Source organism: Fusarium keratoplasticum, chromosome 1 (assembly GCF_025433545.1).
Source record: "Fusarium keratoplasticum isolate Fu6.1 chromosome 1, whole genome shotgun sequence".
NCBI lineage: Eukaryota > Fungi > Ascomycota > Sordariomycetes > Hypocreales > Nectriaceae > Fusarium > Fusarium keratoplasticum.
In genome coordinates, this window is record NC_070529.1 from 282,092 (window position 1) to 295,232 (window position 13,141).

The 13,141-nt window shown below is 53.4% G+C and overlaps 7 protein-coding genes across 7 annotated transcripts; 5 read left to right on the forward strand and 2 right to left on the reverse strand.

Annotated features, from left to right (window-relative positions):
* Positions 1-1,072: 1,072 nt before the first annotated feature.
* NCS57_00008600 (Fe2OG dioxygenase domain-containing protein) lies at positions 1,073-2,154 on the forward strand (the record flags this gene model as incomplete). The annotated part of the gene is made up of 2 exons (XM_053050178.1): positions 1,073-1,435; positions 1,483-2,154. 2 exons carry the CDS (start codon positions 1,073-1,075, stop codon positions 2,152-2,154), a joined length of 1,035 nt encoding a protein of 344 aa, XP_052918693.1.
* A 334-nt stretch (positions 2,155-2,488) lies between these two features.
* Positions 2,489-3,463, forward strand: NCS57_00008700 (AB hydrolase-1 domain-containing protein; the record flags this gene model as incomplete). The annotated part of the gene is made up of 1 exon (XM_053050179.1): positions 2,489-3,463. One exon carries the CDS (start codon positions 2,489-2,491, stop codon positions 3,461-3,463), a length of 975 nt encoding a protein of 324 aa, XP_052918694.1.
* Position 3,464: 1 nt separating this feature from the next.
* On the reverse strand, positions 3,465-5,484 carry NCS57_00008800 (Fungal-trans domain-containing protein; the record flags this gene model as incomplete). The annotated part of the gene is made up of 4 exons (XM_053050180.1): positions 3,465-3,803; positions 3,847-4,138; positions 4,185-4,605; positions 4,650-5,484. 4 exons carry the CDS (start codon positions 5,482-5,484, stop codon positions 3,465-3,467), a joined length of 1,887 nt encoding a protein of 628 aa, XP_052918695.1.
* Positions 5,485-5,959: 475 nt separating this feature from the next.
* On the forward strand, positions 5,960-6,291 carry NCS57_00008900 (uncharacterized protein; the record flags this gene model as incomplete). The annotated part of the gene is made up of 3 exons (XM_053050181.1): positions 5,960-6,056; positions 6,106-6,225; positions 6,281-6,291. 3 exons carry the CDS (start codon positions 5,960-5,962, stop codon positions 6,289-6,291), a joined length of 228 nt encoding a protein of 75 aa, XP_052918696.1.
* Positions 6,292-7,113: 822 nt separating this feature from the next.
* On the reverse strand, positions 7,114-8,112 carry NCS57_00009000 (PKS-ER domain-containing protein; the record flags this gene model as incomplete). Its single annotated transcript, XM_053050182.1, has 1 exon — positions 7,114-8,112. The coding sequence occupies exon 1, from the start codon at positions 8,101-8,103 to the stop codon at positions 7,114-7,116; it is 990 nt and encodes a 329-aa protein (XP_052918697.1). The 5' UTR covers positions 8,104-8,112.
* A 697-nt stretch (positions 8,113-8,809) lies between these two features.
* Positions 8,810-10,426, forward strand: NCS57_00009100 (uncharacterized protein; the record flags this gene model as incomplete). Its single annotated transcript, XM_053050183.1, has 1 exon — positions 8,810-10,426. One exon carries the CDS (start codon positions 8,810-8,812, stop codon positions 10,424-10,426), a length of 1,617 nt encoding a protein of 538 aa, XP_052918698.1.
* Positions 10,427-11,168: 742 nt separating this feature from the next.
* On the forward strand, positions 11,169-12,817 carry NCS57_00009200 (MFS domain-containing protein; the record flags this gene model as incomplete). The annotated part of the gene is made up of 3 exons (XM_053050184.1): positions 11,169-12,362; positions 12,417-12,518; positions 12,569-12,817. 3 exons carry the CDS (start codon positions 11,169-11,171, stop codon positions 12,815-12,817), a joined length of 1,545 nt encoding a protein of 514 aa, XP_052918699.1.
* Between the last annotated feature and the right edge of the window lie 324 nt (positions 12,818-13,141).

Sequence of the window (13,141 nt, forward strand, 5' to 3'; positions counted from 1 at the left end):
CCCGAAGCTGACGACGGCCCTGCATACGCGTACGTGCATTATCCGTGTATAATAAGCTTCCCCGTAGGGGAGGGAGTGAATGCGAGATGCGAGATTTGCGAGAAGAGTACGAAAATCCGTCGGACAAGAACGAAACTGCGCCCCCTGGGGACGACGCACCAACGGAACGGAGCCAACCCCCTTGCTCGGAGCTTCAAGTCTAGTCCCCCGGGGTTCTCTTAGCGCGGTGCGCGTACCCCAGTGGTCACCGAGCTTGCTAGATTGGCCTTGTCAAACAGTGTTGTACGCGTGTTCCAGATTTTCCAGAATAGGGGGTGCGGGTACGGTCCCCAACAGATCTCAACTGAATCTCGGCGGTTACATGACTTGCGCAGAGCCGAAATGTCTAACAGGTTACGTACATAGGGGTTCTAAATCTAGATACCTATGAGCCCAGCTAACTGGTCAGGTCGCCAGTCGAACCATGCTGCCGCGCCATTCCATCAAATCTCTTGGTACCTGCGCCGTGCCTCTCTGTGGTCTTGGCCGTCCGTGTCTAGCACAAAAGCTAAGCTTTCTAGGGCGCATGCTCCAATGTGACATGCGCGCATTTTGATCAATCTGAGTGGTGCCATTCCCATCCCATGGCGTTTATTCCCTCGCCATCATTTCTTCTTTGAGAGGAGGAAACAGGAAATGGATGGACGCCACCAGAGATTGCCTTTTTCCACTGAAGATTTCCTTGTTTCTGAAGGGTGTGGTGCCATGCGTCATAGCGCCCCCCACGCCAATTACCTTATGTCAACCCTTGTCGGCGAGTCAAGATTGCGACGGCTTCTTACTTGTGTAGACCGAGGCTCAATATCGGGTAGTGGCATGGGATATTCCGTGTTTGTCTTGTGTCATTTGGTCCAGTGTGTCTCAATTTATTCAATTTACCTCATTTGTACGAATGAAGCTATTCATTGACGACAAAGTCATTATCGAATGCAACATGGCGTCCAATTATTGCGTGCTCTGAATACCATCAACCCCGCCACTGTCTGTCTAACGAAATCCATCAATAAACTCACATCTACACACATCCCGTGAAATGCCTCATCGCGACTTCACCTCGCTCCCAATCCTCGACCTCTCCCTAAGCGAAAATGCCCTCCTGACAAGCCTCCGCGTCGCCCTGACCGACGTCGGCTTCCTCTACGTGTCCAACCACGGAGTGCCCCAATCCGTCATTGACAATCTCGTACACGTCCTTCCCAAACTGTTTGCCCTCCCGGAGCACGCTAAACGAGAAATCGCACTTGAGAATTCGCCTCATTTCCTCGGTTACAGCGCCGCTGGGACCGAGACGACGGCCGGCAGATGCGATCAGCGGGAGCAGGTTGAGCTGGCTACTGAGCTCACCAGAGCTCCAGATGGTTCGCCTTTGTACGACGGATTGCGTGGTCCGAACCAAGTTGGTCGCGTCAATTGTATCCAATGGTTCAAGCACTGATTGAATAGTGGCCGTCCGATTTGCCAGAGCTGCGACCAGTGGTAGAGCGCTACATTGAGGAATTGACCAAGCTAGGCGAGAGGTTCTTGCGGCTAGTCGCAAAAGCCCTTGACCTCCCAGATGAGATATTCTTCTCCTATCTCTCAGATCAACATCGCCTCAAACTTGTCCACTATCCAGCCTCCAACGGACAAAACACCCAAGGCGTCGGTCCCCACAAGGACTCATCTGGATGGTGGACATTCCTCCTCCAAGCATCACCAGAAGTCAAAGGCCTGCAAGTCCTCAACAAAGCCGGCGACTGGATCGAAGCGCCCGCAATCCCAGGAACATTCGTAGTAAACATCGGCCAAGCATTTGAAGTCGTAACAAACGGCGTCTGCAAAGCGACAACGCACCGCGTCCTCTCAAGTTCCAGCGAGCGTTTCAGCGTGCCCTTTTTCCAAGGCGTGCGACGCAGTCTCACGAGAGACGAGGCGTTGAACTCGCTGGCGGAGCATTTCTCGAAGTTTGGAGCTGGTGATGAGTCGGGAGAGGGTCGGTCGATTGACGCGCCGTTTGTCACGGGCAAGTATGATACCTGGGGCGAGACGCAGCTGAGGACCAAGATACGAAGCCATCGTGAGAATGGGCGCAAGTTTTATGCCGAGGTTTACGACAAGTATGTTACTGACTCGTAGTGGTATCTTCAATTGTCTTGAACACGTCTTGCTGTCGCGTTATTCGCATTCGACACGTTGGTTGAACAAGTTCATCTCAGGGTGATTTAACAATCGCCATTGAATGCTCTAGCAGATGCTCAAATACCTTGAGGATAGTCATCAAATGTCTTGAGGATGATCATTAAATGTCTGGAGGATGATACTGTCGTCATCCATCCAGTGGCAGCGTCCATGTCAGCCTCCGCAGACAACAAAATGTGGCCGAAAACTGTCCGCCCAAGTATAAATGCTCCGAAACAAGACCACGCGTTCAAGTTCGCTCAAGCATCATCTTGAACCTCAGCATCCAAATATGGCTCTCGAATTACCCCGACGCGAATCATTCGCCGCTCGCAGCGGCAATTCCTACTCTTACGTCCACATCCAGCCGAAATCTCGAGACACCACGCTCCTCTTACTCCATGGCTTCCCATCCACTCTCAATGACTGGATTCATCAGATTCGCCATTTCTCATCAGAAGGATACGGAATCTTGGCTCCCGACTTGCTTGGATACGGCTCCAGCAGCAAGCCCACCGATGTCCATCAATACCGTCTTCAAGCGATGGGAGACGAGCTGATTGAGCTGCTCGACCACCTGAACCTGCAAAAAGTGGTCGGCATCGGCCATGACTTTGGCGCCACGCTCCTATCACGCATAGCAGCATATCATCCAGAACGCTGGACATCTCTCGTCTTTCTCGCCGTTGGACCTCCCAAGCTGGGGACGCCGTTTGACGTCGACATGATCAACAAGATGACCAAGGAATTCCTAGGGTTTGAGATGCTTGGGTATATCCCATGGATAGCCGACCCGACAGCGCCTGCAACCTTGGAAAAGCATGCCGAAGCCGCAATGACCCTCATCTTCTGTCGCGACCGACAGACATGGGACGAGTGGTTCCATCCTCTTGGCAAGATGAAGCAATTCGTCACCGAAGACTGCAGGCTGCCCGTCGGACCATGGTACACCAAGGAGCTCCAAAAAGAGCATCTCAAAGCCTTTGGCGTTGAGGATGGATACAAGGGCGCATCGAGGTGGTATCGCATGTGGATGGACAATCTCTTCGCAGCAGACGAGAAGGGCTTTGAAGACTTCCAAATCTCCCAGCCTGCGCTCTTTGTAGTTCCTCAAGAGCCCGAGCAATCCATGGTTCAACAGCAGCAGATGCTCGCATCATGGGTTCCCAATCTTCAGACTGTCAAGTTGGATGCTGGACATTGGATACACCTCGAACGACCAGACGAGACCAACGCAGCCATCCAACAATTCCTGGAGGCAGAATAGACTACTCAGCTCGTAACCAATCGAAAGTATCCAACAGATCAAAGTTGAAGTCGAGCTGCATTGGAAACTCCCAATCAAGCGTCTCCAAAGCTCCTCCACCCGCGATGGGAGCATTCAGATTATGATCCAGAACACCCTGGATGACAGCCTTGCAGTCGGCGCAGAGATCAGCGTTGGGAGCCGGAGGTCGGACCCAGTCGAGGAACCCGATGAGAAGGCTGAGTTTCTGTATTATCGCTGACCGGCTCAATTTGGGACAATCTGGATGTGTGCCATGGAATGTCGGGCGGAGGAGCTCGAGGCAGAGGATGCCTCCTCCGGGGGCAGCGTAGGCCATTAACTATACAGTCAGCTTAGTCCAATGAAGCAAGTACAAGACCTACCAGCCATTCAAAGTCCCTTCTAACTCCCGCAAACCGATCCTGATGCGTCCAAAACACAAGCGTAAGCGTCACCATCTCGAAGCTGATGACAAGCAACCGGCTATCATCCACACGTCCAAGGCGCAGCAGCAATCGTTCCGCAAAGAAGAGATTCTGAAGGTGCTCCAGCCTAACGAGAATCCTCGCGTAGATGATCTCTATATCGGCATCAGGATCACTCAAGTCCTCGGTGCGGTAGATGAGGGATTGGGGGAACTGGTCTACAGTTCGTTCAGCTCGGGCTTTCACCTCACTATTCTTGTCAGCAAATTCATAGCAACCAACGTTGGTAAACTCACAGAAGACTGTCGATAGACACCTTTGAGCTATTCTCAAGTGCAATCTCCAGCATCTCATCCTTGATAACGGCAATCTGCACGCGAGCCCGTGTGAGAGTAGCAGAGTGCAACTCGCCATTCCTATTCCACCCATGCTCATCCAATGCCTGCACCGCACGCGTCAAAGTTTCCTGATCGGCCAGCAACTCGCCGTCGCTTATATCCAGGGGGAGAGGAGTCGAAAAGTAGCGACGGCCGAGGAGGGGTGGACGTCCTGTGAATGACACCATGACCTTGTCGATTGTAAAGATGCGGGCAGCTATTCGGCGTTTATTCTCTGTGCTCAGCGTCGGAACGTAATTCGGGTTGTCAAATGCTGCGTGCAGTCCCAGGAAAGTCATCAGAGAGACGGTATCTGCGTGATATCGCCAACACAGCAGACCTATCGAGGTCAGCATCATCCTACTCAACGTAAAGTAAACATACCTGCATCTCCTGTGATCAGAGACTCGATCGTTGCTCTCCGATAACAAAGATAAAGCAAAACATCATTACCCGTAGTAAAATTCCTCGTAAGTTCGATGCAATACCCCAAACACGAAACAATATTCTGCGGGTTCGACCCGGGAGACCCATCCCAGTACGTCCAGATCAACCCGAGTGATTCCCAGCGAATATTCGAACCCGAGAACTGATCCATCCACTCCGCACTGCCAATGTGCTCATCGTGGACAGGCCGGGCCGTGTTGTTGCAGATTGCGAGGCCCATCTCTTCGAGCCGTAGGTCATCCCGGCTACTGAGATGCTCGCCCCAGCACTCGTGGAGTGCCTCGATGGTCCTCTTCACACAAGTGATGATCCAGTCATCAGCCCGACAATGCAGCCGATGGGCCAAGACATCATCGTTCGGCTTCGGGAGGTTTCTGAGAACAATGAGACACATCTCCTTCAAAGGAAACGGCATCTCAATCAAACAAGCCCTCACCCTCGGCCCTCTCCTAACCCCAGCCTCAACCTCAACAGGCGGTCCATGGACAAGACTCAGACTATTGCGCGTCTCCTCAAACACGGCATTGTGACTGGTGAAGCCGAGATACCCAGGCGCAGACGGCGACGGTGTTGTAGAGGAGCTCGAGGGAGGTCGGAGTCGCTGTCTCTTGGCTGTCCTTGGCTCGGTGACGGTGTAGACGCATGTTTCTTTCCTCTTCCTGCACCGCGAGCAGGTGGGCTGATCGTGATCGCACGCAACTTTGCGTGCGCGACAAGGGTCGCAGGCTTGAGGGCGCCCATTAAGACGACGAAGCAATGGCGTATCCTCCATTTCAAGCCGAAGTGTTGATGATAAATCTCGGTCTCGGCTTGACTTCTCTCGGTATGAACACCTCTCGGCTTGACAAAAACTCGGCTTCGGCTTCGGCTTGGACTCTATTCGGCTTCGGTTAGCCCCAGAGCGCAGTCGATAACCCCACTTGGTAGCTCGGCTTACAGGGGTTCGCAGCACCCATTAACCTCTGTGAGCCTCGCCGAAGGCCAGGGTGCGTCACACCGGGCACCGTTAGTTTCTGCAGTCGCTGCCGAGCTGACAAGATGTGATGGGATGGGATCATGAGAAGGGCGCACACGTCGTGGAGTGAGTGAGTCAATGGGGCTCTGCAGGATTACAAATGTGAGGTAGGGCTGAAAGTACAAATAGACGTGGATGCCTCGCCAGATGCCAGAGATTTGAGTCCAAGACATCAATACAATACAGTTCAGTACACTCTACAGAGTACAAGCATCACATACACACATTCACCATGTCGCATCAACTCTCCTCCGAGTCTTACACCACGGCCAACGTCTCCGAGACAACACTCGTTGACACGTCCAAGCCCACAACAAGTACCAAGCCAAGTCAGTCCCCATCGTATCCTCATCTTATCACGTCTCTAACACCCAAAAGACCTCGAGAAGCCAGCCCCAAAGCGAAGTCTTAAGGAAAAGCTCAAGATGAAGCTCGAAGGATCCGTAGATCCCACAAAGAAGCCCGCCGATCCATACAAGTCATGGGAGGCTCGGGCAGGTCAGTAATCACTAAACAAACTCATGTGGACCAGAAAGCTAATTCTATCCAGTAGCACTCCTATGAAGGATTAATAAGTGTGGTGGAAGCGTGAATTTTTAGGAATGGTTGGACATTTTTTGGCTTACGCGTTTATACCGAGTTTCGGAGCAAATACCCCTAGTAATTGAACTTGCAAGTTTGAACTTGATTGGCAATGGATGATCCCTGTGAATGGATGCTTACGACGGGATAGACGTCAGCCTTACGAGCTTGCGATGGATGGTAAAGAGGCTCTGTATTCGTCGATCAAGACGTTGTAAGCGGGCATTCATTCACACCGTGAACTGATTTGTGAGCACTGCGCCATCAAGCTTTGCCTAGGTAGATCCTTAGCCCCTCCCGTATTGCAACACCTTGACCTCAAGTTTAATACTATTTTAGCTCTTACGATAGATAGAGCGATCCTTTCCTTCGCTTAGTATCATGCCGATGCCGGGCTGGACGGTGCATCACTAACTCGGGCAAGCAATCATGAGGCTCGGGGTACTCGGTGCTCGGTGCGCTCGGTATACATGGCAGGTTGCAGTGGCATGATAGCAGGAAAATGAATTGAGGAACACGTCAAGAAAGAGCCTGTTGACTAATATATACTACTTCAGGATATTGCAGTGGACCATGGTTGCTGTTCACTTATAACCATCTTCGCCGTTGACTCAATGTGAGACTACAGGGTAGGCCTAACTACCAAAGCAACACAGCATCTTGACCACTTCTCAATCACATGAAGCGTCCAATAAATAGCATTGATTCATAAGACATGTATTGTTATAATTAACATATTATGCAATTTGAGTAAAACTTCAACCAAACTTTTGTTATCCCGTCATAATAGCCTCGCCTCCACCCTCACAACTTCAACACAACCTTTCCCCTCTTATCCATCCTCCCACTCGCCCTCTCATACGCCTCCCTCGCCTCAGCAAGAGTAAAAGTCTCTGCCAAAAAAGGTCGCACATACCCCATTTCCAACGCCTTTGCAAGTTTGCTCAGCTGCTGCCCAGAAGGCTCGACGATGAAAAATACAGCCTTGACGTGCTCCTTTCCAGCCGGTGGCGTCTTGGCAAAATTGAAGCTGCTCGAGTCCACCGAGATGAGACTCCCAGCGTCTGTGACAAGGTCCCAAGCTTGAGCTAGTGGTTTCCCGCCGACGGTGTCAATGACAATGTCAAAGGAGCGCTTGACGATGCTCAATTCGTCATACTCGACAACTTCGTGGGCTCCCAGCGATCGAAGAAACTCGTCGTTTCGCTCCGTAGAACTCGACGCGGCGACGACTTGTAGGCCAGCATAGACGGCAAGCTGCACAATGTACGAGCCAACTGCGCCCGACGATCCCGTCACGAGTAGAGTCCGACCAGTTGGTATCTTTGCAGCCGCGTCAAAGTCTGGCTCCGGCACGCCCGCTTGGACAAACAAAGCCTGCCACGCCGTCAAGGCACTAAGAGGAACCGTGACGCTCTCAGCCCAAGACAAGTTCTTCGGCTTCAAAGCCAACTCATCCCCTTCCGCCATCGCATACTCAGCCCAAGTCGAACCTCTTTTGGTGCTAACCATAGCATACACCTCATCTCCAGGCTTAAACCTCACCCCTTCATAAACCTTCTCGACAACACCGGAGAAATCGTACCCGGGAATCCGAAGCTCATGATGGTATGACTCAGGCCAAGTCAACTCGTCGCGAGTCACGGTCGTAGCATGGACGCGAACGAGGACCTGCCCAGGCTTCAAATCGGGAACGGGAACATCTCGTTCAAGCACCAGCGCAGAAGAAGGCGCCGGGTTGCTCGCAGAGTAGGGCTCTTGACCCTTAGAAGACTGGATCCTCACGGCTCGCATGATGACGTTTTGTTTTGCATCTGATAAGATGATCTCTCGTGAGCGATTTTCCCGGCCCCCATCTTTTTACTAACAACCATCCAATCGACTCTCTCAAACAGCGTCTGTGTAACAAAGTTCAAGCCCTTTTTAAGGGTCCCACGAGTTCGAGTCCGGTCCCGGCATTTACCATCCACAAAATCCTCCGTAGACCCCCACACCCGGTGAACTTGGATCTTGGTGTGTGGAGTCGTGGCATCCCACGGCCTCGGTCACGGCTTGCTTTTTTGGTGGGCTTGGCAGTCGGAGATGAGGACAAGACACGGGAATAGAGGTGATTATTGAAGGTGATTATTGAAGTTGGCACTCGAGATATACTCTTGATCAAGGCCAGCCTGGTAAACACCAACGCAGGTTATCTCACCACCAACGTCTCTATCAGTCCCTACAGCTCAGTATCCTCGGCGTCGCGCCTCACTGCCCTTTTCGACCTTCTCCCTCGGTAGCTCCCCGCGCGAAGCCTCCACACCACCACGGCCGCCACAACAATGATAGGCACGTGTGATGGCTCTACCCACCCTTGAGGGGCTCTCCTGCATGGCGCAAACCAATCCGGGCCGCTGCCGGAGAGGCCAAACAGCAAACATACGATCCCGAGTACAAGTAGCTGAAGCTCTGCTCTCACTCAAGCTGCCGTAACCTTACCTCCTGTAGCAGCACCTTCACCATGGCGTCCCTCTTCATCAATGGCAGCATCCTAACCAGGTCTGAGGCCGGCCTCGCCGACCAGCCGACGTTTGCCGAGAGCATGTTTGTAAAAGACGGCATCATCCAAGCCATCGGCACAAAAGAGGAGCTGTCAGCCAAGTTCAGCGGCCCTGACGTGGCAGTCCAGGACCTCGCGGGGAGGACCATCCTCCCAGGCTTCATCGACGGTCACATGCACCTGCTGCTGCTAGGCCAGTCTCTGCGCAAGGTCGGACTCGAGCACTGCAAGAACCTCGACGACATCCTCAACACTTTGCGAGACTATGCCAAGTCAAACCCGGATGTGCCAAGGATCATGGCCAAGGGGTGGATGCACTCCATGACCCCCGACGGCGTCACGGCCAAGCTGCTCGATGAGATTGACTCGCGGCCTATTTACGTCGACACAAAGGACATGCACTCGACGTGGTGCAACTCGGCGGGTTTGGAAGAGATGAAGGTGGCCGACATGGCGGACCCCCCAGGTGGCATCATCGAGAGAGACGAGCAGGGTAGGCCATCAGGAGTCCTGAGTGAAGGCTCAGTGCTATCCATCGTATGGCCTCACCAGGCTTCAGTGGCCACAAATGAGGACCGCATCGAGTGCATGCTCGCAGCTTTTGAAGCCTACAACTCCTCTGGATACACAGGCCTCATCGAGATGGCCATGGACGAGGCAGCCTGGGAATCTCTCACCGAGCTCAAGACCCGTCACCCAGAAGTCTCGATGCGTATCACGGCCTACTGGATCATCAAGCCCGCCGACACAGCAGAGGAACGAGCCCGCCAAGTCGACCGAGCCATCGAGCTAGCGGCCAAGTACAACAAGGAGAAGTCTCCAGACCTGCGCATCGCGGGTATCAAAGTCATCTGCGACGGCATCATCGACGCCTGCACATCCTTCCTCTCAGAGCCGTACGCCACGGCCCCATCACCGCCTCCCATCTGGACCCGTGAGGACCTTGAGCCTGTGGTGAAGAAGGCCGCAGAGGCAGGTCTCCAGATCGCGCTGCACGCCATCGGAGACGCAGCCATCACCATGGCGGTAGACATGCTCGAAAAGTACGGCAAGGCTGGTGGCAGACACAGGATCGAGCATCTCGAGGTGGCATCCCCTGAAGACGCAAAGCGTCTCGGCAAGCTGGGCCTCACAGCGTCCATCCAGCCCGTCCACGCCGACCCGGCCATCCTCCGCGCCTGGCCTCGTCTCATCGGAGACCGCTGCAAGCGAGCCTTTGCGTACCGCGAGTTCGCAGACTCTGGAGCTCTCCTAGCCCTGGGCAGCGACAGCCCAACAGCACCTTGGAACCCTCTTCACAACATCTACGTCGCCACAACCCGTCGATCGGCGAGGGAGCCTGAGTGCGAGGAGGTAGTCAACGAGAACTTCCGTCTAGGAGTCTGCGAGGCGGTGGTGGCTGGTTCAGCGGGAGCGGCAAAGAGTGTGTTCCAGGATGATCGTGTAGGAAGTCTCGAGGTTGGTAAGATCGCCGACATTATCGTGGTGGACATGCAGTGGGAGGCAACTCAGCTGCTCAAGGCCGAGGTCAAGGAGACTTGGTTCGGAGGAAAGAAGGTCTGGAGTTCGAGAGTATAGACGAGTTGTCAGTGTTGTTGTGCGTATAGAGTTGAGTTGAAGCGAGGTGTTTGGCTGGGGGTTGGTGAAGATTAGCAATATCCCTAAATTCAAGGGGGAATACAAAACTATCCCAAACGATGCCCGTCTGTATCCCAAGTGATTCCCGTGTCTATCCATCTCAAGCCGCGTTATGCCATCTTGATCAAGCATCATCAGCCTCTTCCATCACCATCATCAACTTTCGGATCTACCTCAACATCCGATCAGCTGCCAAGAAACGCCAACCTCAGCATCATCTGATACAGAGATAGCCTATTCAGAGGCATCATTTGCCAGACCATCTTCTAGTTCGACCTTTATCACCGTTCTAGATACGTCTTATTCCCATCTCCATATCTCATCTTCGCACCTTGATCTGGAGTCCGGGACTTAGCAGTATGCCGGAGCCAAGCCCACCCCCCTGCTCCTTGACGAACTCCCAAGATACGACGGTACTTACCCCCCCGCTATCTCTCACCCCCTCGTCTTATCCCCAAGTTAGCGGTATTTCTTCAACTCCACTACCCGGCTGCTATCAGTGGACCTCTCATCCATGCCTTTCCCCGGATTAAGCTTCGTTTCTGGGGTTTGAACTCGTCCCCCCTCATCATGGGTTCCGTTGAGCACAAAAAGGGCGGCTCCTCGCCGTCCTTTGCCATTGACAAGACAGGCAACTCCTCCTCTTCAGACACATCAACCTCTTGACCAGACAACTTCAGCCATGGCCGACACAAAGATGCAAGACATCGAGGTCGACAAGAAACCCGCCATCATCGAAAACGATGACGTCGAGGCAGATCTCAAAGCCGGCACCATCTCAGATCTTGATGAAGCAGAGATCTTCCTCAGAGACCATGGAATCGCCCACTCGCGCCTCCATGAGCTCATGTCGGATGAGAACGCCCTCAAGAAGCTCCGCCGAAAGGTCGACTGGACTCTGATGCCTCTCCTCTGCGGCACCTACCTCCTCCAGTACATCGACAAGCAGGCTCTTGGCTACTCTGCCGTCTTTGACCTTTTCACGTCTACCGGCATGACCAGTGATCAGTACAGCTGGATGGCTTCCATCTTCTACTTAGCATACCTCGTCGCAGAGTGGCCCGCCTCCTATCTTGCCCAGCGTCTCCCCACCGGCACGGTGGTCAGCTCCTTCGTCATCACCTGGGGCACCATCCTCTGCCTCACAGCAGCCTGCCAAAACTTTGCCGGCCTCGCAGCTTGCCGTTTCCTCCTCGGTACCTTTGAAGCCGTCATCACCCCAGCCTTCATGCTCATCGTCTCCCAATGGTTCCGCGGCGAGTCTCAGCCTTCGCGAGCCGGTCTCTTCTACTGCTTCAACGGCGTGGGCAGCATGTTTGGCGGCATCCTCTTCTACGGAGTCGGCCAAGCCAAGGGCTGGGACGTCTGGCGCATCATCTACGTTCTCTGCGGCGGTCTGACCATCTGCTGGGGTATCCTCCTCTTCTTCTTCCTCCCCAACAACATCCTCACAGCCAAGAGGTTCACAGTTGAGGAGCGAGCCATGCTCATCGCCCAGAGCGCGCGTAACCGCACCGGTGTCTTCAACCGCAAGATCAAGTGGAACCAGATCAAGGAAGTTTTCTGCGACTCTCAGATCTGGCTGCTCTTCTTCTTTACTCTTCTCAACGAGGTCATCAACGGTGGAATTGCCAACTTTTCCAAGCTCATCGTCAAGGGCTTCACCAAGGACCCTCTTCTGACCACCGCGTACGGTATTCCCTATGGTGCCTGCATGGTTGTCTTTGACTTTGTGGGTCCCTACCTTGCCTCGCGCTTCAAGAATGTCCGAACTATTGTCATGATTGTGTGGTTGATGCCCACTCTTGTCGCTGTGACTCTGTTCTGGCAGCTTCCCCGAACCAACAAGGGAGGTCTTCTTGCTGGCTACTACATTGTGAGTTACCTGATGGGACTTAGAAAGAAAAAAGCTCTTTCTAATCGTGATTAGTGCGCTTCTTTCGTCGGTGCCCTTGTCGTCGCCCTTCAAATGCCCGCCTCCAACGTCGGCGGTTATACCAAGCGAACCACCGCCACAGCCTTTGTCTTCCTTGTAAGTCCCAAATCCTCTCGATCACATACTCCAGGACTTACCAAATCAAGGCCTACTGTATCGGCAACATCATCGGCCCTCACGGCTTCCTCGGCTCCGAAGCCCCCATCTACCAGACCGGCTGCAAGCTCATCATCGGCTGTGTCGCCGGCCAAGTCCTCATCGCCCTCATCCTCCGCTACGTGCTCATCCGAAGGAACAAGCTCCGAGATGCCCAGGGCCCAGTCATCGAGGATGAGAATGCTGCTCTTCAGGATCTCACAGACTTTGAGAACCCCAACTTCCGATACGCTTATTAGAAGACTAGAGACACCTGTTCACTGCTAGATACCAATTGACCACATGTCACATCATTTCGTCTCTCCTCGTGATGCTACTCCCCCCATTAATAACCCATGCCAACTTGTTGGTTACTCCGCTGGCAACATTTAGCGAACAAACCTGGGGAAACCCTCTCTTAGCAAAAAATTTACGTAAAAGAAATCATGGTCTCGTTGAACAAGGTTAGCTGAGTCCGGGGTAAACAAATCCACATCGCAAGGATGGATGGGACCAACAGACGATGCAAACTACCGGCTCAGCGGAGCGGATGCTGGGGCCAACCTTGCCTTTGACAGCTGGTT